We start from the raw sequence: 26,630 nt of genomic DNA, 5'->3' as shown, positions 1-26,630 counted from the left end.
TGGTGAGATAGCTGTTGAAACCATTTAATAATTTTTGATATGGACTCATTTAGTTTTTCATTATTGAGTTCTAAGAGTTTATTACACAGTCTAGTTACAAATCCCTTATCAGATATATGTTTTGTAGATTTTTCTCCCAGTCTGTGACTTTTCTTTTCATTCTATTAACAGTGTATTTTCAAGTATATTATCAAATTATTTTTATTGGCCTTGTGGCTAAAAAAAAATCATTTATTCCAAGATGTAAGTTTTCTTCTAGGAGTTTCAAAGTTTTAGGATTTACAATTAGGTCTATGAGTTAATGTATGCTCTAAAGTTACTCTTTTACGTACGGATGATGTTCAGATACTTAACATTTCAATGTTAAGTAAACACTTCACATGTAAAGGGACACATAAGATATTTCAGCACATTTCATTCTCATGAGCCCTCTCGAAGGACTGTTATTGATCCCATTTTATAGATGCAGAAACAGAGACTTGAGGAAGTTAAACAAATAGAGGATCCAGGATTTAAGCCCAGATTTGTTTAGCTATAAACATGTTCTCTTTTCTGCAACAGGAAACTTCCTCTATGGAAGAGACGGGGAGAATGCAATGAAAATAAAATAAGTCACCAAAACAAAATGTGGAATTTTTCTAAAGCATTTCGTTGTTTATGCTTACTTTTTTATCTGTTACAGAAGATTAGTATTAGATTTAAAGAAAAAATTATAGTAGCGATGATCTCAGAAAGAAATGCATCATGAGGGCCTCCCCGGTGGCACAGCGGTTGAGTGCTGGGTTGCGAAGCTGCCCGCAGCCTCTGCAGCACCGGTTCGATCCCCGCCTGCTCCCAGGCCACCGGAGGAGGGTCCCACATGGCACGCAGACCTCTCCTGCCGCCCGCTGCTCCCCTCAGCAGTGTACTTCGGTCCTTCTGCCTGCTCTGCTCCCCGCGCTGGCTCTGGTGAATTCTCTCACCCTCCCGCGCTTCTGACTGTACCCAGTGCTTGTATAAATAAATAAATAAATCTTAAAAAAAAAAAAAAAATTCTTAAAAAAAAAAAGAAATGCATCATGAAAGATGAGGGGCTCTTGTGACTATTTCTGGCTTTTTACTGTTCCTCAGTGACACTGGGTTTCCATCCCGTCTGCCGCCTCTCGCAGGTATGTCACGGCCTCTGGAGCAGCTCAGAGCTCAAGCTGGGCTTGGCCCTCAGTGCCAGCAGCTGGAGCTCTGTGACTTGACTTGGTTTTCCCGTGTGTCAGAGTCGCTCCCTTAGGGGGATGGAAGGAACGAAGGCGGCAGCAGGAGAATGAAATGAGATAGTCTCTGCTTAGGACCCGACACCAAGCAAACACTCTCTACATATTTGCTTTCACTGCCGCATTCAATTAAATGCCACACAGAGCAGAGTTTCTTGACCTTAGCACTTTTGAATCAGATAATTCTTCACTGTTATGTGGGGAGGAGATGTTTAGCAAACATGCTGGCCTCTATCCTGAGATGCCAGGAGCAGCCTCTCCCTGCTTCCCAGGATGTGACAAATATCCTTTAGGAGGCAAACGGTCCCCAGTTTAGAAGCACTGATACGGAGCAAATAGACCTATAGTGCCCACAAGTCTGAGTGACTTGCACAACTGAAGAGTTGTGTGCTGTCCACAGGTACAACGTGGTGTGTCTGAAAGTTATCACCGCCTCCTGCCAAACCAGCTTCCTCCTGTGTTCCAACCTCAGACCTGGAGAGCCAGGGGCCCAAGGCTGAAAGGTGGGAGTCACCTGACTTCTTCCCCCACTCTGTCGTCCCCACATCGATCTGCCCTCCTCTGGTGAGCTCATCCAACCCTTGGCTTTAAATGCCATCCCTGTGCCGACGACTTCCACTATCACTGCTCCCCTGTCACTGCCTCCAATGTCACTGCTCCCAGGCCACTGCCCGTCCGACGGTGCCAATGAGATGTCTCCAGGCATCTCCGTCTTAGCAAATATGAAATCCATCTGGATTTGCCCTCCCCGGTCTGTCTCAGATGAGGGCAACTCCATCTCCTGCTTAAGTTGAAACCAGACTTAGCTCCACTGTCACATCTCACAGCCATTCCCATCAGTAAATTCTATAGGTCCCACCTTGAAAATACATTCAAAATCTGACCACTTTTTATCGTTATATCTGGTCTAAGCTGCCGTCCTTTCTCATCGTGAGTATCGGTATTGTCTCTCCATCCCCCCTGGTTCCCTAAAGTCTATGATCGATAGGCTGGCCATGTGACTCAGGCAGAGCGGCTCACAGGCTCCATTCCCCACATGGTCCCTCTCAGCAAAGCCCTGGCAATGACCTTCCAGGCCTCTTAACTGCCACTATTCTGACTTCATAACTGCTCTCTGCTTTGCCTTTTCTCCCACAGCTAGGCACGCCCTTGTACTGTCCAAATTGTTCTCCCCTCACTCTTCCAGATCTTTCCTCAAATGTCCCCTTCCTGGGCAACCCTTCCTGACCACCTTACTTACACTTCACCCTGCCTGATTGGCCTCCCTCTTCTCTCATTTTTCTGGACTCACTTGGAGCCACTAAAGTTATTTGCCTTCAGGGTTAATTATCTCTTGGTCTGGTGTTCCTGCTGCCCACTTTTGACCCCACCTGCCCACTTACCCCGGGGTAGATGCCTGCTCCTCTTCAGACGCCTGGTGGGGCAGAAGGGCATGATGCTGGAAGCAGTGGGGCTGAGGCAGGGAATGGCCACCAGGCACACAACAGAGGCTGTGACCACCCCTGCATCTGCCCACAGTTGCTGGGCCAGGCCTTTTTGTCTCTTCCGGGGAACTTTTGCACTTCTCAGGGCCCCACGGTAGGGACTGTCCAGGGCGGGATCCACAGGAGCACACCTACTGGTGCAGAATCTGCCCTTGTTTCCTACAAGGGAACTCCCAGTGCAGTCCCTTATACCTGCCGCCAGGCATGTTCCCTCCCCTGCCTTCTCTGGCCCTGAAAGCAGGAAGTAGGAAATTGCCCCCACTATTTTGGGTTCATCCCTTCTCCCCACTTGCAAGGGGCTGAGAACCTATATAGAGCTGACCCCCAGCCCCACCAATTGTGTGCCATGAAGTCTTGCTCTACAAGCGGAGACATCATGGGCATAGTGGGCATGAAATACACAGGAGAAGCCTAGTAAAGGTAAGTGCTTATAGGTTACATGGTCAGGAACCAGTGACATAATCTATGCTTCCATTTCTTCATCAGCAAAATGGCCCTGCCTCCTGAGGGTCTGGAAAGGGCTGAATGAGACACAGGAGCTAGGGCTGGGCTGCCGCCTACACGTGCCATCACACCTTCCGCAGTCATTGTGCTCGGGAGCTTCCAGTGGCGCAGCACCAGCCCCCTGGGAAATGCCACAGCTAGGACTTGAACTTGAAAGCTTTGGATCTTCTACATGAAGTCAACTGCCACCTCTATGTTACCTAGGCACGCCTTGGCCTAGCCCTGAGACAGACAGCCTGAGCCAGTTCCCTTGCCCCCTCAGCCATCTCGCCTCCCACGTCACTCCCTCCTACCAGACATGGTGCCAGGAGCATGGATAGCTCTGAAGAGACTTCATATAGATGGGGCAAGTAGCAGCCACCAAACTCTGGGGTGAGTACCGCGTGAGAGGCTACGCTACCTATTTATCTGTGCATCCCCTCATCTGTCCATCCATCCAACCCTTCAATATAGAAGGCAGTCAATTAGGAGCAAAACACATCTGCTTAAAACTCTTCAGGGGACCTATTGTTCTTGGAATAAAATCAAACTCCAATGTGACCTTGTCCTCCAAGTCCCTGTCATATCTCCTCCCAGGTGTCCACTCTCACTGCCTTGGTCTCTCATAGTAAAGAGCCCTGTACAGAGTGCAAGGTACCTGCTGGTCTCTAGGTCTCTGGATGCTCCACATGAGGGACCTCACTGGTTACCCCTTGTCCTGAGGCCTGGATATCACCAGCACGCTGAAAAAATACACCCTGGTTCTGGAGCAGTTAGAGTTCCCCCCGCCCCAAGAGCCCACAGTGTGCCCACAGCATTCTCCCCACGGCCCTGCACCCTGTAGTGTGTAGGGTCCAGGGTCTGGCACCCTGCTCTGGGCCTTCAATAGCCCTTCTGATGAAGTGGAACCAAATGTAAGATTCTTGCCAGCCTGAGAAAGGAAGTGGCCACAGAGTGCCCGCTGAATATTTCAGAACCCCAGAATTGAAAAAAGCAACAACAAAACGGAGTAAACTATCAGAAGCAAGAAATGTCCAAAACAGGGGAATGACAAAACAGTGGGGTAGATAAATGTGGTAGAGTCATATGTAATAAGCATTTTAAAAAGCAAGTGCTTTAAGAATTAAATTAAAAAATTTTTAAGATTTATTTATTTATGCATACAAGAACTGGGGTACAGGCCAGAGGTGCCGGGGGTGAGAGGATTAACCAGAGACAGAGTGGGGAACAGAACAGGCAAACTGACTAAAATACACTGCTGAAGGGAGCAGTGGGTGAGACAGGAGAGGTTTGGTGGGCCATGTGGGTAGCTCCCTGACCGGGGATGGAACTCATGCAGTGGTGGCTGAAGACAATCTATGAAGACACCTTTATAGGTTGTACCACCAGGGAGGCCCAAGAATTAAATAAATTTTTTTAGGGGAATGAAAAATAATTACATTTTGCTGGCCACCCTAAGCCTGAGACCCACGGAGGTCCTGGGAGGGGCTTCTGAGAGAGGCTTCCTGACTTCTAAGACAGCTGCCTCATGTCCTACCTGGGACACCTGGTGGTCATGCCATGACCAGGCTGGCCAGGATGCAGTCGACAGGCCTACAAGGCTATGGGGGTGAGGGAGCCCACGTGCTTGGTTTTGTAGAACTCACGAATCACTGACCCAGGAGCTCCATTTCTCAGTCTGTGAGAATGACATACCCACCTTGATTTAAGCTGCTAAGGTAGGCCTTCCTGCTTCCCGCAGCTGAAGCATCTCAGTACAGAGACTGGCCAGCTGCCAGGCAGCCCTTCATTGCTGTGCCAGCTCCCCAGGACCTGGCAGTGTGGGGCAGGCCTTCAGAGCTCGCTGGGGCACTCTGGTAGACCCGTGGGCCAGGTCTAAGGAAAAACCTTGGAGGGCACTTGGCAACATCTGACATCCATTTTGATAAAAGCTCTACATTAACAAGGAATAGACGGACGCTTCCTCAACATGGGTGGACGCAAGGCCAGCAACACCTTTCGTGGCAAGACACTGGTGGCCTTCCCATGGAAGGGATACGTGTGACAATACCAGCATCATCACCGTTATTTACATTTTCCTGTAATGGAAGGAGTCTTCATGCAATTAGATTAGGGAGAGAATATAAAACTGTAAAAGCTGAAGGGGAGGAGGTGGTGGTCTGTTCACATCTACTTGGAAAACCAAAGTCAATGAACTGGAAACCACTATAAGCAATAGGAGTATTCAGTAAGGTTGCCAGACACAAAATTAATATACTGAAATCACAATCTACTCATAAATTAGAAGAAACAGAAATGCATGCCACTCACACGAGTGGGAAAATAATGTAATGGAGGAGTCAATTTCCCCAAATTTAACCCATTCATGGAACACACAGCATTTCTCTTTAGACAAGTTGTTTCTAAAATTCAGAAGCAAAAGTGGCAACTGCATTTCAGACAAAAAAATAATAAAGTCAGAGTACTCCTACCAATTGTAAAGAGAGTACACAGCTTCAATAATTAAAATAGTTGGCACTACATCACGTGACCAGAGATAGGCCAAGCACATGTCAGGGTTGAAATACTATAATTAAGGCATTATTTTACATGGGTGGGTAAAAGATGGATTATTTAATAATTTAATAAACAGAATAGGGATAAATAGATAGTCACTTGGAAAAAATTATCAATGTGAATCCTTATACCACACTTTACTACAAAATAAAAATTCATGATGCACCAAAGGTTGAAAGATGGAAGTGAAACCAGAAAAGTACCAGGACGCACCAGAGCAAGAGATTTTATATACTCTCTACATGGGGAAGGCCTTTCTAAAGTTCATGCAAAAACCAGAATCCACAAAAGAATTTTTTTTTTTTTTGGCTACACAAGTTAAAAATACTTGCATGGTAAAGAAAAGGACGCAGATGGCACTGGGGGCACAGGCTTTTCTGGACAGAGAAGTGATTAGCTAGAGGCAGAAGGCACAGGGAGACTGGCTTTTGGCCTTTTGTTAACTATTTTTAAAACCAAATGAAAATAGAATATAAAAGGGCAAGAGAAATACACCTTCTCACAGCACATGTGGGTGGCGGGCATACTGGCACCTGGGAGTGGCAGTCAGGTGGCCAGCTCCCCTGGGGGATGGAGGGGTTCCAATTGGAGGTATGCACCCAAGGGGTGAGGAAAGTAGACAGTCCTTATTTGTGTTGGTAGCAGATTTTTGTACCACCTCTTTGTGCAATATAATTTGACATTATCTATCAGAAAATTAAATGACCCAGTGGTCCATTTCTGGGGAGTTTACAGTGCAGATCATTTTGCACAGGGGCATCAAGAGACAGTAGGAATAAACTGGAAACAACTTAACCATGCAGCAAGATAAATAAATAACATACTGGTTAAATAAATTACATACAGCCAAAAAAAACAACAACAAATTTTATTTTTGTTTTAATTATTGGTGCTGCGTATTCTCTTAACAACTAGTAAGACTACTCTGACTTCATTATTTTTTTGCCTGAAATGCATTTGCCATTTTCGCTTATGAATTTTAGAAACAACTAGTCTAATCTAAAGAGAAATGCTATGTGTTCCATGAATGGGTTAAATTTGGGTGGTGGAACACTGTGCAATGTGGAAGCAAGCAAACATCAGCATGAAGAACGTGCTGCCCTTGTGCAAAAGCGCCATGTACACACTCCCTGTGGCTGTGCATGCCTGTTTCTGCAAGGACCTCCGCTGGCCTTGGGGGCGGAGGCTTACTTCTCACTGTACTTTCAGGGAGAAAGACTGTTTCTTTTCACTCTGGAGAGGAGGTAGCATGTGCTGGCCCTGCAGTACTTAGACCTGCTCTGTGCTGCCTGTACTTTTCATTTAGGAAAATGCCCCAGATGTCCTCCAGATGGTTTCAGCTCCAAATTCCCCTTTTGTCAAGTCAACCCCATCACAGTTTCATTTCTCCAAAGCAGCATCTCCCTGGGAACTCTACTTTTGTGGTTCTGGGGATGTTTGGGTTTTTAGGGAATCCGTTGACCTTGCCCTGGGCAGCACCCATGGGAGACTGAGGGTTTTAATTTTTCTCACAGGACAATTGCAGAAGTGAAGGAAGAATGGGGAATGCCTGGGCGGGGTCATGCTGGGTATTTCTAACACTCAAGTCAGATCTCCCCCCTTCCCTGTAAAGAATTCCACACAACTGGGCCTCCCCTGGTGGCGCAGCAGTTGAGCACTAGGCTGCCAAGCTGCCCGCAGCCTCTGCAGCGCCCGCTCAATCCCCGGCCACTGGCGAGGGTCCCACATGGCACGACAGACCTCTCCTGCCATGCCCGCTGCTCCCCTCAGCAGTGTGCTTCGTCAGTCTACCTGTTCTGCTCCCCGCTCTGGCTCTGGTGAATTCTCTCATCCTCCTATGCTTCTGACTGTACCCAGTGCTTGTATAAATAAATAAATAAATCTTTAAAAAAAAAAAAAAAAAAAAAAAAGAATTCCACACAACCACCTCCTGGGCCTTAAGAATATATCCCAGTTCACTGTTTCCCATGGGGACTCCTCCATGATCACTGAAGGGTAGCTTTCCAGCCCAGTCAGATACTCCCCAATCTCCCTGGGCACTGCAGGCACTCTGCCCTACTTCTTGCTCCAGGGAGACACTGTGCACTTCAAGTCTCACTGTCTTTGCACATGCTGTTCCCTCTTCTGAGGATGCCTTTCCTCCTCATTCATCAACTATCCCCACTTCTCCTTTACCTTTCTCCATTGCTCCCCCTCACCCACTCCCAGCTTGCCTTATCCCATTCTCCTTTCCACAAATATTTGTTGAAGATCTGCCAAGGGCTGGAGACCCAGAGTGACAAAACCAAGAGTCCCCGCCTCCTGGAGAATGCAGCCCTGTGGGGAGACAGCCCTGAACCATCCTGGAATAAACACAAACTGCAACTTCAAGTACTAGCAAGGATTCTGTCTGGGGGTGGAGGCTGACACCCCTTTTGGAGAAAAGCATCCTCAAGGCCACTGCCCACCACCAGCTCAGGCTCCCCAGGCTCTGGGTCTGGCCTGCTGAGGCCCAGCCTGTGGTCTCCAACCTCGAGGACAGGCCTCAGCAGTAACACACATGGCGGAGACTTCCAATTGTAAAGCCAGGGCCCCTCTGCCCTCCCCCAGGCTAAAAATAACTTGTGTAGGAGAATTAAGTTAAAAATAGCACATATAAAACGGAACATGCCAATTGTCAGATGAACACCAGATTCTGAAATGTTTAAGAGGGGGCTTTGGGGGAAGAGAGGAGGATCTGGCATTTAGAATTTTAAAAAATGCGACTTAACGCTGAGTGACTTGGAGGGAATAATGACCTAATTCATTATTCTAGGAGGAAAAGGGACCTGACCTTTATGAAGCGCCTACTCAGTGCCAGCCGCCTTGCAAATGGTCAGATTCACTCTCCAGTGACTCTGTGCACCGGGTATTTACAACGTTACAAACTCTGTCAGCTGCAGAGAGGTAACAAGGTACCCTCCCCCCCAGACTGTCTCACTGTTCCTACAGCCCCCCACTGCTATCCTGGTTGGCAGACCAGCAAGGAGGAGCATTTTGCTGTGCTAACTACCTCACAGTAGGTTTATAACCAGCTTGCACTCCTCTGGGCAACTCCAAGACTGAGGTTGCATCTTATTACAAATCCCCTAAGTGCTCAGCTGAGGCTACAGGTAGGTTTTGAGACTGGGGGCCTTGCATTCAACGCCCCTCCTCAGGCTACGCCCAGGACCCACTCCTCCGGGGCCAGGTCTCCCCCTGCAAAGTTTCTTGAGTTACGAGAAGTATGCAGGCATCTCTTCTGACACCCATCAGGGTGCTTTGGTCCAGGTGAGGGTGTCATCAACATCTGTTAAATGAATGACTAAAAGTACTTGTAGCTGTTATTAACCAGAGCTGCTATTAATCACAGATTAACAGTCCTTTGCTACTTCAGATGGGTTATTATTATTTATTATCATTTTACCATTAACACTGCATGTCTTAGCCTGGGTTCCCCAAAATCAAAACCCTACACAAAGGATTCTGTGCAGTTTGTGCGTTCTGGAAACTATCCTAGGTACAGCTGCCGGACTGGGAATGAAACAGGGAAGGAGGGTGCACACACAGAATGCAGTATCTGCTTTGGGGGCCTGGGGTTCCCATGCTGCTGGCATGGTCTATGTAGCCTTATGAAATGTGTATCAGAATTCCCCTGGGACAAAGGGGTCGAGGTGTGCTTTGGCTCCAGACACCCAAAGGTCAAGGGTGGTCCTGGGAGCTTTAATTTCCTCCTCCCAAGCCCTCTCTTCCCCTGCATCTGCTCCAATTTGACCAGCGTGGGAGACTTCCTGCAGGCTGGCTCTGCTTTCCAAGCATGTGGAGGAAAGTTCTTTCTTTTAATGAGGCAGTGGACACGAGAGGCCCTGCCGTGTATACCTGCACCTGTTCAGCACACGAGTGAGGTGAAGGGATGCGTGGATGAATAAATCTAGCAAGGCCCAGCCCTCCTGGAGATTCCTCCTCCACAGGCAGGATGGCAGAATTAGCTCAGGACATCCTATTGTAACAGGGTGGTCCCCAGGAAAGGGGGAGGTTCCCTGCCCCACCCAAGGGAGGGTGGAGCTGAGCAGGAAGAGGAGAAGCTGCAGAAGAGACTGAGGAAGGAAGGAAGCAGGATGGAGCCAGGAGACCTGGAGGAGGCGCATGGAGCCTAGAGACACGTGAAGAAACTGCGCTTGTCTTTTGGTCGTGGACTGGGTGACACAGATGTGGGTGAGACCCGTGGGGAGGTGACAATGGCAGCTTTTATCTTGATGTTGATTTTGCTCTTTTCCTTCCAGGCTTGTCTGGTTGTTTCTGGCCCTTTTCTGTGGGTCCCCACTGGAAGATGCTTTAGTCTTGTGGCAGGCTTTGGGGCCTTGCTCTGCGCCATTCCCATTTGGATGGACTTTTACCCACGAGGGGATGGGTAACTTTGGGTGCTTCATTTAGAAACTAGACTCTTTGCCTTACCTGTATTGTTTCCTAGTTTTATTAAAGTTCCTTCCCATTAAAGTCTCCTATGTTTTGTGTTGATGTGGCGGATGGCAGAACCCATGTAGAATAGGCAGGTTTGCGGGGTTTGGGCTGCCCCTCTCCTTGTCCTATAACACTTTCTCCCTAACAGAGCCACTACCTAAGCAAGGGGTCAGGAAAAGCTAGTTTCTGGAGGGGATCCTTGAGCTGAGAACTAAGTGACAGCAACTGCTGTCCTTCCGGACCTGACCAGGCACAGAGGGGTGCAGGGGCAGAGGACAGCAACCGCAAGGGCCCCAAGGTAGGAGAAGTCCTGAGGACTTTCCTGTGGATCAGGGCCCTGAGGAGGGTGCAAGCAGGTCAGGAAGGAGACAGAAGGTTCTGGCAGGTACATGTGGATGTGTAGCGGGAGCAGTGGCTTCAGTCAGGCAAAGCAGGGTAGGGGGTGACAGTGCCTGGCTTTCAGGATCTGTCTTTGTCTTTGACCCAAACAGCTGATTCATAAATAGGGGGTGGATGGGGTTGCAGAAGGAAGGGTCCTGATGGTCATCCAGAGAAAGTGCAAGAACAAGGATCAGCTTTGGGGTGTTGAGCCCCAGCCCCAGGCATGAGTAGAGGCTAGGCATGTAACAGGCAGGCCCAATGCTGGTGGGAGAAGGCCATCCCAAGTGTCACCACACCCTGCTAACTTTGTCTCCAGAAACTGCATATTTTAGACTAAACAGAATAAATTTCGCTTTGTACTATCAATTTTTAAAATGCTGGTGTTGTCCCCTTTCAGTCCCCCCTCCACATCAATCCTCACTTTGGGCTCAAACTCAACTGCCTGAAAAGAACAGGCCCTGTGACACAAGGATCCCTGGCCTGACTCTGTTTTCCTGACTGCTGGCTCCCGATCCCAGGCACCCCCAGCCTGGCATCATGGGGATGGCCTGGGGTGAGGGGCGGAGGCTGACTATCACCCAAGGACCCAAACTAGGTGCTTATCATGGACCCCTGGAGATGGCTACTTCTGCATTTGTCTCTTTAGGAGGAAGTTCTTATTTGCCCCTGTGGCTGGATGCAGCTCCTCCCAAATGTTTGAGAGCACTTGAGGACATTCTCTGATAGGAACTGGGGACACAAAACTGAAGCAGACCTGGCCAAGGCTCTTAGGGAGCCAAGGGCAAGTGGGGTCAACCACAGACTGGGAAGCAACCCAACAGGCCAAATTTGCAACAGCAAAGACATCTGCTTGTTACTCCAGACTGCAGAAGATGAACTTGGAGTGGCAGCCCAAGCTCTGTCTCCTTGCTCTTTGTTAAGGAGATTGCTTAAGCCGCTGACCAATTCTGCATCACAAAACCTAGGCCTCACAGGAACTCTCTGAGGTGGGGGAGTCAGAAAACCTGGCTGGTGGCTTGGGGCTCCCTCCTGCAGGCCTGAGGACTGGGGGGAGGAGGCAATCCTAGGGTCAATATTTTCCACTTTCCCGAGAGATGGGGTTCAGGCCCCTCCCCCAGGTGAGTATAGAGAGGTAAAGCAATCCTGAGGGCTTCCTGGAGGAGGCTGCAGGCAGAAGACACAGCCTAAGGATAGTAAGGCCATTTGGCTGATGGGAGAGTAGGACTGAGTGAAGACACTAGGCTTGGGAAAGCAATTTGCTAAATGGCAGAGGCCTGTGGGACTCCACTGTAATCACCCAGCACTGCACACTACCCCCAACCTCTCCAGTGCCTTTCTGCCTACTCTATCTGGTCATGTGGACATTTGTTGAGCCACAAATTCTATGCTGTGCAAATAAATTCCCTTAATAATGGACACCATGGCTCTCTCACTGATGCTCTTTGCATGGGTTCTGGTAATGTCAAGCCAAGAGGGCCCCGCCTCCAGCAGGTGTTTGGGACCTCAGGGCTTTAGCTACTGTCCTTTCCCACACTTTTTTCATCTAAATTCTTCAAGTTCTTAAAAAGATAACATCCTGTTTTTATAAGTTGCCTCCTTCCTGGAGGCCAGATATAGACAACGAGATAAGTAAGTCTTGCTAATGTCAGGATGAACGTTTAATATGTTCAGTGTTAACTGGCATGATTTTCTAGCTGGCTTCCAGGAGGCCGTCATTTACCTTCTAGTTTTAATGAATGAGAACCCCAGAGGGTGACATTTACTTTGTAATTTCAAGTGCTGTGAGATGGGGGGAGGGGGCAAAGCAACCATTCTCATTGTAGTCTAAACGACTGGCGCCCTCTGGGGGCACCAATTCACATTGTAGTTTATGTGGGTCCTTTATGCACCTGGTGGCCTCTAGGTTGTCACATTACAACCTCAAGACAATCTTGAAGATGATCTTTCCATTTTCTACAGAAGAAGACTGCCCAAGATCTCCTACTATGAGGGTCAGAGCTGAGATTTCAGGCCTGGTTTGATGCAGCACTGGTAGGACTCAGGGACAAAATCCCAGCTCCTCTAACCCCTCAGGGTCTCCTGCCTACCTCAGTCCCACCTGCAAAATGGAGTTTCTAGTGGTGCTGACCTTGGAAAACACTTTGTTCTCTATCATGTGTATCCCTTTAACCTTCCTGCACAGCCAGAGAAGCTGCCAGAGCCAGGGTGACTGCCTGCCCCTCCTTTCATGGGACATTACAGAAACACCTTGTTTATCCAGAAGTCACATATCTGGCAACCTCTAGAGTGTGGAGACAAACAAAACAATGACTGGGAAGCCAAAGAAGGCTTTAAAACCTAAGAGCCAAACAACCGACTCTCCAGGGCCTTACTCAGGGCTTCCCCATTCCTATTTTACACACTCTTCTAACATGCGTGGCGTGCTGGCCCCACAGTACCCAGTAGGTTAGAACAGGTAGTTTAAACACAGATTGGAAGAGCTGATAAGGCAGTCATTTGACAACAACGGGAATTGACAGAAGACATAAAACGTAGCATTCAGAAGGCTTTGCCTTTTGGGCAAAGGATGAAGAACAGCTACAAAATCAACTGTTCCAGCACATTCCCAATAAAAACCCAGTCTCCTCCTCCCCCACCATTTGTGCACCAGACCCTCCCCACAAAGCAACAATCTGAGTGGCTGCTAACCTCTCCCTATAGGACAGCCCTCCATGTCCATGAGGGTGTGCTGGGGATACCAGGCTGACAAGCAGTCCGCTCCTGTTCCCAGCTCACAGCCTCTGGTGGGGGGTGGGTGAACGCTACAGAAACTGCAAAAGTCCTATTTCTTCGGTAATTCACATAGAGATAGATGGCACCATTAATTAAGGCCCCGCTTAGCCAGGAGCCGTACTTGTGCCAGCAACTCTCATCCCACAGCAATCCCCAAAGGGGGCCGTATGGATTCCATTTCAGTGATAAGGAAACTGAGGCAGGGGAATGCCAAGTTCCTGTGCCTGACGTCCAGCACCCGGTAAGTGACATGTGTCTGCCTGTCTCAGAGGGCCTGCTCCCTGGGGCCATCCTGGCTTCCACCAGGATAGGGAGATTCCAGCCTAGGTGCCAGGGACCCAACAGTGGGGTGTTCTCACTGAGTTAATGTTCTTTACTTGAGAATCCCAAAACCATCCCTGGGCTGTGGTCTTTCATGGGATCCCTGCCCCAGAAATATGTGCACTGCCAGGCGGGGCCCTTGTCGAGGTTCATACTTCCTGCTGCAGTCGTGACACCCCACCACTGGGGACCTGTTGATGTTTCAAAACCCACTGTGGGCACCTGAGATTTGGGTCCTGGCTGGCACAGCTGCTCAGGAGGGAGTGATGGGTCCTGACTGCCAAGCTTTTTGGACAGTGAGGGGGTACTGTGGGCCACTGCCAGACACACAGAAAGGCCCACCGAAGGCTCTTGGCCTCAGGCACTGTTGGGACACAGGTTTAGCCTAGCCAACTAAGTTGCCTCTTTGGGGAGGAATGTCTGATTTTCTAGGAATACATGGTTAGTTACCAGAGAGAGAAAGACAAAAACTAGGAAATCATCAGAGGAAGTCTGGGGTTCCTGCCTGACCTTCCTGGGCCCCCTTCATGATGGCAGGGCTGAGGATGATGGAGACTTGGCCACCCTGAATGGCATAATCTCACAGAGCTGAGTGCGATCCTGAATGCCCTCCTCGAGGCCAGCCCAGTCCAAGGTATTCCAGGCTGGTGTGGGGGACCAGATTCCGTGCTGGACCGCATGCGGCCTTCCTCAGGAGCACTCGGGACAGGAGGACACCAACACCCCCCACCCATCGTGGACCAAAGGGGGGATCCCTCAGGCAGAGGCCAGAAAGGGATGCTGAGCACAGCGCAGCTTTGTTCCAACCCAGCCGTCGACGGCCCTGCAGACGCTCTGTGAATGGCACTGTTGTGGTATTTTAAGAAGATTCTACAAATAGCACTAACTCAGAATGGGCCTTAGCCAGCTCATGAATGCTGCAGTGGGGAGGGCTGGCCAGCCTGGGAGCTGGAGCCAGGACAATGGGGCCTCACAGGGGAGGCAGGGCAGGATGCTGGGTGACCCAGGCCTTTTCCGGGGCTCCACAGCCTCATTTCCTCCAGATTCCCCCTCTTGCGCACACCCCCCACTATCCAAATCTGATCAAGAGGCTTCCTAGGAGCTTACGGGGGAAGGAGCAGCTCCCCAGCCTCTCTGAATAAAAGGAGGGGACAGTGACATTCTTTCAGTGTCTGCTATTACCAATGTCCAGGATTTCCAAGCTCTGACTATGTCTTGTGGGTCACAGAGGGAGGGGGCACAGGAAGGAAGGATGTCCTTAGTTTTTTATCAGCAATCATTTTATTAGGTAGCCAGAGAAACCTCAAAGACCCATAGTCCTAGCCGCCAAGGACTATCAACTGGAACTTTTCCAAAAGAATCCATTATTGAGACTTGAAAGACAGCCGAGGAAAGAGAAAAAGAACTCAGATTTTGGAATCATTCAAGGCTGGATTCAAACTTAGCTCAACCAGCGACATCTGGGTGGCCTAGGGAGATTGTTTACCTCTCAGAGCCTCGATGTCTTCATCTCCAAAACAAACAGTACTGTATCCCCTCGTGGGGAAGGGTGAGATGCGGCATGTGCCGCACTTGGCATAATAAGGCGCTCAGCAAGAGTCCGCCCCTCTTCCTTTCCAAATGGAAGACTTCTGACTTCATGCACGAGTGCATTCCATGCATAAAACGCTACTGAGCTATGACTGAGAAACATGGCAGGCATAAAGGGAACCCCTTTTGACACAGTGAATCTACAAAGACTTTTAGGCTGTAGAGTCAATGCAAATGAGCAAGACAGAACAAAGCAGAGAAGCTTAAGCCCAAGCCCTTTCTGTCCCTTCTGATACTTGGAAAATGTCAAGATAACAGGGGAAGGATCCTTTCTGACAGAGCTGCCCTGATCCCCCAGAATATTCTGAGCAGGGGTCATGGCCAACAAGCTGACTGCCCAACCAGCTGTCAGATGTGCCATGATAGGGGATTCCCCCACACCCAGCAGCTTTGAATAATTCTTATAGGTCCTGCCCGTCCCTCCTGTGAAGTGTTTTGAAGTAAAGCAGGTGTAACACCTGCTCTGTAAGTGGCCCGGCATAGTTCTGTGCACCGAGCCTGCCCTCAATTCCTGCAGGCTAGACTCAAATGAAACTGATGGCCTAGTTCAGAACCAAGAACACAAGGATCTTAGACTCCAGAGAGCATGGTATGGTCTCAGGCAAGTCCCTTCCTTTCTTCTGAACTCTAAGGAGAACTCATCTGGAAAATGAGAAGGTGAACTAGGCGATGCCTGAAGACCCCTCTGCGCAGCCCCTCTGAGCCCATATGTTACATGTCTAAGAACTCACAATTCCATCATTAGCACCATGGCATCCAGTATGAATGGTGGACGCTCTCCTTAACCCTCTCCTGGGAATTCATCACTGGAAAAAGAGCTTGCTTGTTCCCTGACCTGCATAGGGGCAGCTAGGTAGCAGGCAGGTGGCCCTGGACATGGCTGCTGAGGCCTCGCTAAGTGAGAAGGTGCTAGTGTCTCCCAGAGGCCCTCAGTTGCCTCAACTGTCCCAAGCAGGGCAGTGCTTGGTGTTGGTGGGCACTTGTACTATACAAGTGCTTTTCCGGCATCTGTTAACTGGGTGGGTTTCTTCCAGTCAGTGAGACCTGGAGCTCAGAAGTCCGCCCAGAAGCGAACAGGTCAAAATGGAGAGTCAGGGTCTGAGCACAGGGCAGCCTGACTCCAAGGCCTTTCATGCGTTCCCCTTACTCTGCATCCCCAATTGTATGGAACTCATGCTCTGTCCAAAGAGCTGTGTGCTCTTGGAGTGACAGAGGTCCTGTTGGGTCTGATTCGAGGAAGTAGAAACGATGGTCTTTTCTTTCTCCCCAAAGTCAGGGGCTCTCTGCCTGGAGGTCAGAAAAGGAGGCTGGAAGGCAGGGCAGAGGGAGTCATAGCCCCTCTGGTTTTGCACCTCATGCTCTACATTTGCAGACAGTCACGCAGAAGGCAGTGGCCGCTGAGATATTGTAGAGCAACCCCGATACACATCATTTCCCCCTGCCAATATCACTGAGTGTGGCAGGATCTGCTGGAGTCCTAAAAGACCTGAAACGTACCCACGGTGAAGCCTGCACCCACACAGCCCTGGTGTGACGCAGAACCAGCTACCAACATCCTCTCCTGTGGTGCGGTCAGTGGGGGGAGCTTGTGAGAGGGGCGGAAGCATAGGTCACAGGCCCTTAGACTGTCCCAGAGTCTGAGTAGGTTCAGGGGGACTGCTTGACCCCCTCCCCCCTTCCCAAAGAGGAACACCAAGGGCAGGTCCTATGTGTGACTGATCCTCAGAGAGGAACCTGGAGCAGCTGAAGCCACAAAGGAGAAGCTGCTGGTTTGTGATTGACACTTGCCTCTTTCTAAACTGGATGAGACGAGTGATTGTCCAGAGCTTCTGTTCAAAGTTCATGAGTAAAGGGCGTAGGCTGCTTTGCATTTTATCCTCAATTGAGTGTTCTCACTGCTTGTCAAAGCCAATACCTGGCTTGAAGTTGTGTGATTAAAATGAAATGAACAGAGTACAGACTATGGGGGCAGGTAATCAGGTTGGAATCCAGATTTTGAGTCACTGGGCAGGAAACCCATGTCTCAGTTTCCTCATCTCTAAAAGGCCTAATAGAATCCACTGGAGGGTTATTGCGAGGATTACATGAATTCCTACATAAAGTGCTTAGGACAGGTGACTGTTATGTTTTATGAGTGCTTCTATTTCAACAGAACAACACAGACCTCATCATTTTTTAGAGTACTTTCCTAAGCCTCAAGCCAAATAATGCACATTTCCATTACTGAACATTTTGTGTGCCAGCCACCTTCTATACTGAGGTTTCCCTTAACGCAACCTGGTAAGGTTGTTGGTATCCCAATGTATAGACAAAGGCATCGCTCTCTTTACCTCAGAGAAATAACTTGTCCCCAAGGCTACACAGACAGTTGGTTTTAGAACAAGGTCTTTCCAACTCCCAGCTTCATGAATCTCCAACATTTCATATGACCTTCTTTAGACCCAGCCCTCAGGCACCTTAAGTCACCTCCAAGTCACCACTTGGCATTTAGGGAAAGTTCAGGTCAGAGGACAAAGCCTTGACTGGGGAAGACCTAAAGTGTCTGCTCACATATGAATTAGCATCTCAGAAAGTCCCATGCCCAGAGCATTGTCACAGTTGGACCTGTCCTGCTGCATCCTGAAAAAGCCCCATTTACAGAGCATTGTCATATTTGACCTGACTCACTCTGGAAAAGCCCTACATCAAGGACTTTTGTCTAAAGCAATTGGGGGTAATTCCTTAACAAAGGTGCCTACAGCTGTGAGACCAATTGCAGCAAAGAAGAGCTGGTGAAAGGGCAAATCTGGGAAAGGAGAAATATATTGGGGACTCGGAAAAGCTCTGAGATATTTCTGGACATCTAAGAGATCTTTTACATGTGTAGAGTGGTACCTATACACAGGAAAGCCCAGAAAGGTCTCCAATCTCTCACCAATGGCTGACTTGAGTCCCTGCACAAACAGAAGTAAAGACTAACTCAGAGTGAAAACCTGGCTAAGCATTGAGTGTGTGGATGATGTATTGTTTTCAAGGCATTTAATAATTCTAGCAAATTATTAGCTAACCACGAAACTAATCAGAGACTTTATTTTATAGATTTAGTTTAGGAAAATTACTAACAGTTACAAAACAACAGTAAAACTTGAGGAGGGAAGGGAAACCTGATTTGGGAATCAACCACATACACGTCACATCATACCACAACACGCACTTTTTAGCAAGAGATTATTAGAAAACTAAGAAAGAATGATGCATACACAAGACAGAGAAAAGCAGTCAAAAGCTGACTTTTGGCTTTGGTTCTGTATCTTAGCAGACCTATAATATATGAAATTCTAAGGGAGCCCTTCAGGTGGAATGAAAGGGCATTAGATGGGCACTGTATTCTACATTAATAAAGAGCACAAAATAGGAAAACGTGTTTCTGTAACTCTTTCCTTCTATCTCATTTAACAGACAGCTGCATAAAGCAATGCTTATAAAATGGCACTGATGGATTACAATGCATAAAGATGTAACTAGGATGACAATATGACACAAAGGAGGATGAGGGAACAGAATTCTGTTGGAGAGAAGTTTCTGCATACTGTAGAAGTTGAGGTAGCATAAACGTGAACTAGCTCATTTAAAATTTTAATTATAGGGGGACCTCCTTAGTGGCACAGGGGTTAAAATCTCAGTGCTATCAAGCTATCCCCAGGCACAGGGACATGAGTTTGATCCCCTGGCCAGAGAGTTAATCCACATTGCACAGCAGACCTCTTCTGTCTTGCCTGCTTTTCCCCTTAGCAGTGTATTTCAGTGGGCTCCACCTGTTCTGCTCCCCACTCTGTCTCTGGCGAATCTTCTCACCCCTCCCCCAACACCTCTGGACTACTCCCCAGTTCTTATATGCATAAATAAAAATAAATCTTTAAAAAAATTTTAATTACATTAAGATTAGAATTAAACTAAATTGAGAAACGTATTATAATCCCTAGAACAATCACTAAGAAAATAAACAATATTGTAAAGAAACATTAAGGAAATTAAAATGGTATAATAGAAAATATTTAACACAGAAAGAAAGCATAAAAGAGGAATAGAAGAGGGCCTCCCCTGGTGGCGCAGCGGTTGAGCGCTGGGCTGCGAAGCTGTCCGCAGCCTCTGCAGCACCGGTTCGATCCCCGGCCACCAGCAAGGGTCCCACATGGTGCCCAGACATCTCCTGCAGCCCCCTGCTCCCCTTAGCAGTATATTTCGTCAGTCTGCCTGTTCTGTTCCCTGCTCTGGATCTGGTGAATTCTCTCACCCTCCTACGCTTCTGACTGTACCCAGTGCTTGTATTAATAAATAAATAAATCTTAAAAAAAAAAAAAGAGGAATAAAAGAAAAAAGGCATGCGACATAAAGGCAACAAATAGCAAAACAGCTGACTTAAATTATACCATATCAGTAATTGTAAATGCATTAAATACTCTTAACAAAAAAGCAAAGACTGACTGATGGAATGGAATTTTAAAACATCAATTAAATACGGTCTACAAAGACACATTTAGATTTAAAACACAAACAGGTTGGAAGCAAAACAATGAGAAAAAAATGTACCATGCAAACAATATCCAAAAGAGAGTCGGAATAATTGCAAAAATATTGACCAAAACAGACTTCAAGACAGAAAAGTTACTAGAGACACAGAGAAACATTTTATAATGACAAAATAGTCAATACAGCAGAAGATAAAATAATTATAAACATTTGCCCCAACAATGAATTTTTATAATTCATGAAGCAAAAATGAATAGAAATTTAAGATTCAACAATGATTGTTGGAAACTTTAAGATACCTCTTTCAAGAATGGGTAAAAAAATTAGGCAGAAAATCAATAAGGAAACAGAAGACTTGAACAACATGAGGAACCAAGCAGTCCTTGTACAGCTACTAGCCATTCCACCCAACAGCAGCAACCTAAACATTTTTCTCAAATGTAGTGAGACCACTTTCCATGATAGGCCTCATGCTAAGTCATACAAGAAGAAAGCCTTAAAATCTAAAAAATTAAGCAAAATAAATTATGAAAATTTATTTACTGACTACAGAAAAATGACATTAGTAATAAATCCAAAAAGGAAATTTGGAAAATTCATCAATATGTGGAAATCAAACAACTAACTTCTAAATAACCAAGAAGAAATCACACAGAAATTAAACACACACTTTGAGATGAATGAAAATGAAAACATAACATATGAAATATGTTTTTCAGAGGAAACATAGCCTACTTAGAGGAACACGTGTAATTGTAAATTCCCACATCATAAAGAAAAAAGATCTTAAGGCCCTAACTTAAGCTTTTATTTTTATGTCACCGGCCTTCAGAAAGTAGGGGAAAAAAACACCAAATTTAAACCCAAATCAAACAGGTGACAGGAAATAAGAAATAAGAGAGTAGAAATAAACAAAATAGTGAATGGAAAACAACAGTGAAAGTCAATAAAAACAAAAGTTTGAAAAGATCATCACATTTGACAAACTTTAGCTAGACCAAAGGAAAAAAAGGACTTGAATTACTGAAATCAGGAATGCAAAAGTACACCTCACTGCCAACATTACAGAAACAAGAAGGATTTTAAAGGAGTTATATGAACAAGCGTTGCCAGCAAATGAGATAACTTAGATGAAATAAATTCCTAGAAAGATAAACTACCAGTGAAGAAAATCTAAATAAACCTTTAATAAGAAACTGAATAATTTAGGCATTCCCCAAAATGTTTCACTGACGAATTCTACCAATAACGTATAGGAGAATTAATATCAGATAGTTTCACTGGTGAATTACCAAACACTTAAAGAATTAATATCAATTGTTTAGAAACTCTTCCAAAAAATAGAGGAGGGAATGGTCCCAACCTCCCTCAGAGCCACGATTCCACTGATAACAAAAGACATGGCAAGAAAACTATAGACAAATATCCCTTATGAATACAAACACAAAAATCCTCAACTAAATCCTAGCAAAATCCAATCCAAATGCTCATCAATTAGTGAACGGGTAAATGTGGTTTACTCATGCTATGCCTGTATTCTGTCTTAAAAAGGAATGAAGAAATGATAGGAACGACAACATGAATGTGGACGAATGTTGAGAAGATGCCAACTTAAAGACATCAATCACAAAAGAGCACATACTGTATGAAAGTAGTTTAGTGGTTGCCTGGGATTGCAGGACAATGGGGAACGCTGGCTCAGGAATGGGAAGTGACTGCTAATGGCCATAGGGTAATGAAAATGTTCTAAAATAAGATGATGGCAATGGTTGCCTAACTGCGAACACACTGAAAACTACTGAGTTGTACACACAATGATTGAATTCTGTGATGTGTGAATTTCAATAAAACTGTTAAAAAAAAAAAAGTCTGGTGACTGAGGAGTTTAGGGGATGAGCCTAGCAAAAGATGGAATTCATGTAGGATGTGCATTAGCTACATAGTCAAGTTGTGGCAAGTAGGATAAGGAGAACTATTTTAGGGGTTTGTGTCATTTGGATGCTCCCCCATTTGACCCCAGCATTCCTGTACAGGTGCAAGGATGTGCAGGCTAGTGAGAGGAGACCACACGCCAGGCATTTCCTTTCCCTCTCTCTCAAGGAGTTCAGCATTTGAGCTCTCAGGAAGGTCTGCTGCTTTAATGGCCAAGGTCAGGGACATCAGGTTTCCCCAGGATCGGCTCCTCTTTAGGGCCATAAGTCCAGGACCTGCCCACCCCAAGAGGTCAGCTGTGTTGACAAGTGACTACATGTTGGTTAAACAGACCTGCTCATAAACTTTGTACCAGGGTAAGGGGGCTGCTGACCTACCACATACCCCTTGCCGGCTGACCACTGACTGAACCCCGCTCTAAGCAGGTGGGAAAAGGCACTTGGCCTACTGCCCCACTGACAGGATCACACAGAAGTTCTCTTTCTCCTTAAAGAAATCATTTGAGGTTCAGCCTGACATCCAGTCTTGCCCATTGTCCCACTTGGCAGATGAGGAAACAGCTGGAAAGAGTGGAACTGGGACCATCACAGGCCTTCTGAGGTTGGTGTGCCAGTCTCCACTTACAGGTGAGGATGCGGAGAATCAGAGGTGACAGACAGTCTGGGTGGCCCTGGCTAGGAAATGAAACCAAACACATTGCCAGAGGCCAGTTCCCTTTTTTGAAAAATTCACAGGACTGCTACCCACACACTAGAATGGGGAAGAGAAATAAGAGACACTTTGAGAAACAGAGCAAGACTGGTACAAACCCAAGCTCCAGGAGGATGGGAGGCCTGAGGGTTCTGGCCCAGGAGCGAGGGGCCCCAGGAGCATGCAGCACTGGCGCTCAGAAGCATCCTTCTGTTTATCCCTGTCAGCACCCACCACCTTCAGGGCCAACTCAGACACAAGTGCCCCCACACAGCCTGACTCTGCCAGTCCTCCCCGAGGAAAGCGAAAGACAGAGCCTGTCCTACCTTCAGGGAGCTTCTGGTTCACTTGGCAAGGGGACAGATTTAGCAAATGGACACAGGCTTTTACACATTGTGGTAAGTTATGGGAAGGCAAGTCAGCAAGTAACAGGAGCCAGGGGAGGTCTCTCAGGAAATGGAGACATTTAGATCCAGATAAATGTTGGGGTTCTCATGTCAAGATCAGGGGTGAGCAGAGAATATCACAGCATATCGTGCCCTGAAAAGTGCCTGTAGCAGTCACCACCCCAGGTCTACTCTGCCTATCTGCAGCTGCACAATTAGCAGGTGTCCCCTAAGGAAAGTGCCAGACTTTGGATCTTAAAGGTACAATGGCTAGATCCACTCTGGTGACTAGCACATGGTGTACTTTTGCTGCTTCTTGTGGCATTTATTGATTGAGCCTTTCTATTTTATCAAGTGTACTTTTATACAGAACAATATGGTCAAGTATTCTTTTGTGAAACACTTGATTCAGAAAGACCCAAAAATGAAATTGATAACTGTTGTTTTCTTAGGAAAATGTAAATTATATGAATGACAAAATAATTCTCTTTCGATCTTAAGAAATATATTTCTAGCCTGGAAATTCAGAAAGTTCCTTAAACAGGTAGCTTGAAACGGTTTAAGTCTGGACAGGGCAGGGGTCATCTGGCACAACAGTGGCCTCCTCCCTCCCCCACTCACCCAGACTTGGCCAGCTTTGCTAATTTACATGAGCTCCAAGATCTCCTGGGCCCTTCAGACTGGGTCCCTGCTCCCAGGCTGCGAGGCCTTGGGAGGGTGAGGTCAAGCTGGGAAACTCTTACACCAGGCCTAGAATGGGGGATCCTCAGTCCCAGAAGACAAACCTAGCCAAAGATGCTGCTGGTTGAGTGTGTAACCATCCCCACCCTCAACCACTGCCTTGCAAATCTGCCCATGCTTCTGGGACTCAGGTTTGCTCTATCCCCAGCCCTGATGCTGAGGAAGGGTAAGGAAAGGCCAAACTGCTCTAACTTGCCATCCTCCACTGAAATCCTTCCTGTTCTGCAGTGGGCTCTAGCTTATCCTCAGCCAACAGGCAGTAAGGACCTGCCCCCCAGGCTGTCCAGGCTGCTGGAATGGCCCAGACATGCTTGTTCCCTGCAAACATGAAGTCCTTTAAGCAAAATTCTTTTTTCTTTTTAAAATCCAATGCTAAGAAAACTGTTTCTCTGGGGCAATGAGAACCATGCAACTATTCAAATTTTCCATTCGGTTTTGGCTGCAAAAAGGTTCAACTGCAGATACTATCTTACGGCTGGATTAACTAGGCTATTTTCTCTCTTTGCTTTATATATTCTATTTAAATGTAGGGTCCCGTTTAATTTCTTATATTTACTATACATGTTGTAAACTGACTCAAACCCTTTGTGAAACATACGTGACATCATTTTTAGCACCTGGACAAGAGTCCTGCAAGCTCTCAATACTTTCACAGTTTTTCTTTATCCGGATCCAGACTACGCTTTTCAAGGAACTGGAACCTGGGGCCCATTCTGCTAAAATCAGCGCAGACCCAGCTCACTTGTGTTCAAGCCGTCCTTAAGCACGGTTTCATGACACTTCCCTAGCCCCTATGCACCGGGGCCAGGGTGGATCCAGGAACCTGCATGTTTAATAATCCCAGCAGGTGAGTTTGGGGAACTCCGCAGTTAAAGAAGGCACCACTGTTTCCACAATCACCAGGGATCATTTCGGTCAATCAAGGGTTAAGTCAGAAGGGCTACTACCCCGTGGAGGCCAGACCTCAACCTCGCCAACGTCCTCAGCAAATTTCTGGGCTGGGAGCCCTCGCCAAGCCGGCTGCATTCCACAAGCAGCAACCCTCACAGGTTCTGCCGCGACTTTTGGAAAGCTCTGAGTCAGGGCGGCTGGGTCCAAGTTTGTGACAGGCGAGCAAGGAGAATGAATGGTCCCTCTCGCCGACGGTTAAGCCGCAGAGACGGCGCCGGACGTTCGTCGGGCTCCCTCTGCAGAGGACCAGCGGGCCAGGCCCTCCGGCCCAGGGGGGACTTGGCAGATCTGTAGACCGCGCCACGGTCCGCCCTGGACCCCGGAGGCCGGGCCCTCCCCTCCCGCCCTAGGGACGGACCTTAGGAGCCCAGCGCCGAGTGCACAGGGTCAGAGCTACCCCCTGGACGCGCACTCCCAAAGTTCGGAGATGCCGGGGAAGTTGCAGCTACACCTGAACCCCTTTCAAGTCCGAGGCAGGTGTCGGCAGCCCGGGAGAACTGGCCGACAAATCCCCGGGGAGGGGCTGGCAACCGCCGGGAGCCGCAGGAGGGGGTGAGCGGCGCGCGCTCCGCGCCCGAGCGCAGAGGTCCCAAGCCCGCGGCGCACGTGCGCGCACGAACATTACCTTTGGGTGCTCGCAGGTGTCGCCTCCAGTCCTTGCAGCAGCACAACCCCATGGCAGCTGCCCGCGCCCGCCGCGTCTCCACCGATCGGCTCCGCTGAGCCGCTGTCTGCGCCCCGGGGCGGCGCGGCCGAGGTCCCGGCCGGGGACAGCGCCCGGGTGCGCGCGGGGCTGCACGCGGGGCGGCCAACTCCGCAGCTCCCAGGCCCTCACGCGCCGTTCCGGCCCCGGGCCGCGGGCATCCCGGCCTCCGGGCAGACCCTGCTAATCAATAGGAGAACTAGCAGATCGCGTCGGCCGCGCAGCCAGACGGCTTTTATCTCCGCTCGCCGGGGCGGCCCGCGCCGCTCCCTGCCCTCGCCGGCGCCCTCCCTACGGCCCGTTACTCTCCGGGGGCGCCGCGCTGCTCGCGCGCCGAGGGGCCGCCAGGGGGCGCGGTGCGACCCGAGGGGCCCAGGCTCCCTCCTGGGCTCCAGGGGACCAAGACTGCCCTGACCTAAGGGGAGTGCGACCGGGAAAGAGAGGTGCCCTCACTGCGTGAGGGCGGCGCCCCCCAACCCTGCCGGCACATCCTCTAAGGGGGAGGGGGGCGTGTACCAGGGCTGTCTGCTCTCATTTCCCAGCTCACCTGCTCGCTGCAACTGCAGCAGCTGGAAAAAAAAAGTTTGTCTTGGCAACCTGGCTGGGCTACCTATGGACTATGGGAGTGTGAGTCAAGTCCTCTCTGATTGCTGCTTCACCCAGGAAGAGAAGGAAAGGATCGTTTCTGTATTATTGCTCCCAAGTTAAATGTTTGTTGGTGTCCAGCTATTTAAAGACGTTGTGCTCAGTCTCTCCGTGTATATAAGACTGAGAGACTAGAATTGCTTCATCGGATCCTTCTGAGGATTAAATGAACTGATATATATCTATATCTATATATAGATATATATCTCAGCTGGTTGGGGTGGGGGATATTTTGGTGCAATCACTTTGGAAGGCGACATGAAAGCTGCTTTTTTTTTTTTTTTTTGGTCTTATGATAGCATCTTTATCCATCAAAAACCCGACAAAATGGTGTAATGATTATTTCTCTATGTATGTGCCTTTTAAATCAGATATGTATAAAAAACATTACAAATAAAAATGCATTTGCTCTTTTATGTTTACCACTGTAGTTACCTTTACTAGAGAAAAAGCTGCTTATTAAAAAGAAAAATGCTAATGCCCTAGGACCAAGCAATTGCATTTCTCAGTATGCACCCCACAGAAATGCTTGCCCACACAACTAGGAACAGGTTATTCATTGCAGCCTCATTTGTAATTACAAAAACTGGAACCAACAAAATGTTCATCATTAAAGGGATTATCAAGTACATTGGAATTTTCATAAAATGAAGTACTATACCAAAAAAGAGAGCTGGAGCTGAATGTTCGAGGTCTGTGGGTTTGCAGCGCTTACGTAAAACATGCCATGCAGAATATTACACTAGTGCTCACTCTGTGCCTGGCACCATCCTAGGTTCTT

General features: G+C 47.9%; 1 protein-coding gene across 7 annotated transcripts in view; it reads right to left on the bottom strand.

Moving 5' to 3' along the window:
- ARHGAP22 (Rho GTPase activating protein 22) overlaps nt 1-26,630 on the bottom strand; it is a 147,787-nt gene that overhangs the window by 30,013 nt on the left and 91,144 nt on the right. The window contains exon 1 of one of the 7 annotated variants that reach the window (XM_037497028.2): nt 2,630-2,861. The exons of the other annotated variants lie outside the window; for them this stretch is intronic. Within the exon in view, the coding sequence (XP_037352925.1) occupies nt 2,630-2,681 (52 nt within the window). The 5' untranslated portion in view covers nt 2,682-2,861. Of the gene's footprint in view, nt 1-2,629; nt 2,862-26,630 lie in introns of those variants that run through there. 7 annotated transcript variants of the gene reach the window in all.

The sequence above is a fragment of the Talpa occidentalis genome, unplaced genomic scaffold (assembly GCF_014898055.3).
Source record: "Talpa occidentalis isolate TD23 unplaced genomic scaffold, MPIMG_talOcc4v2.1 talOcc4.8, whole genome shotgun sequence".
NCBI lineage: Eukaryota > Metazoa > Chordata > Mammalia > Eulipotyphla > Talpidae > Talpa > Talpa occidentalis.
This window is presented reverse-complemented; position numbering and strand designations above follow the sequence as displayed.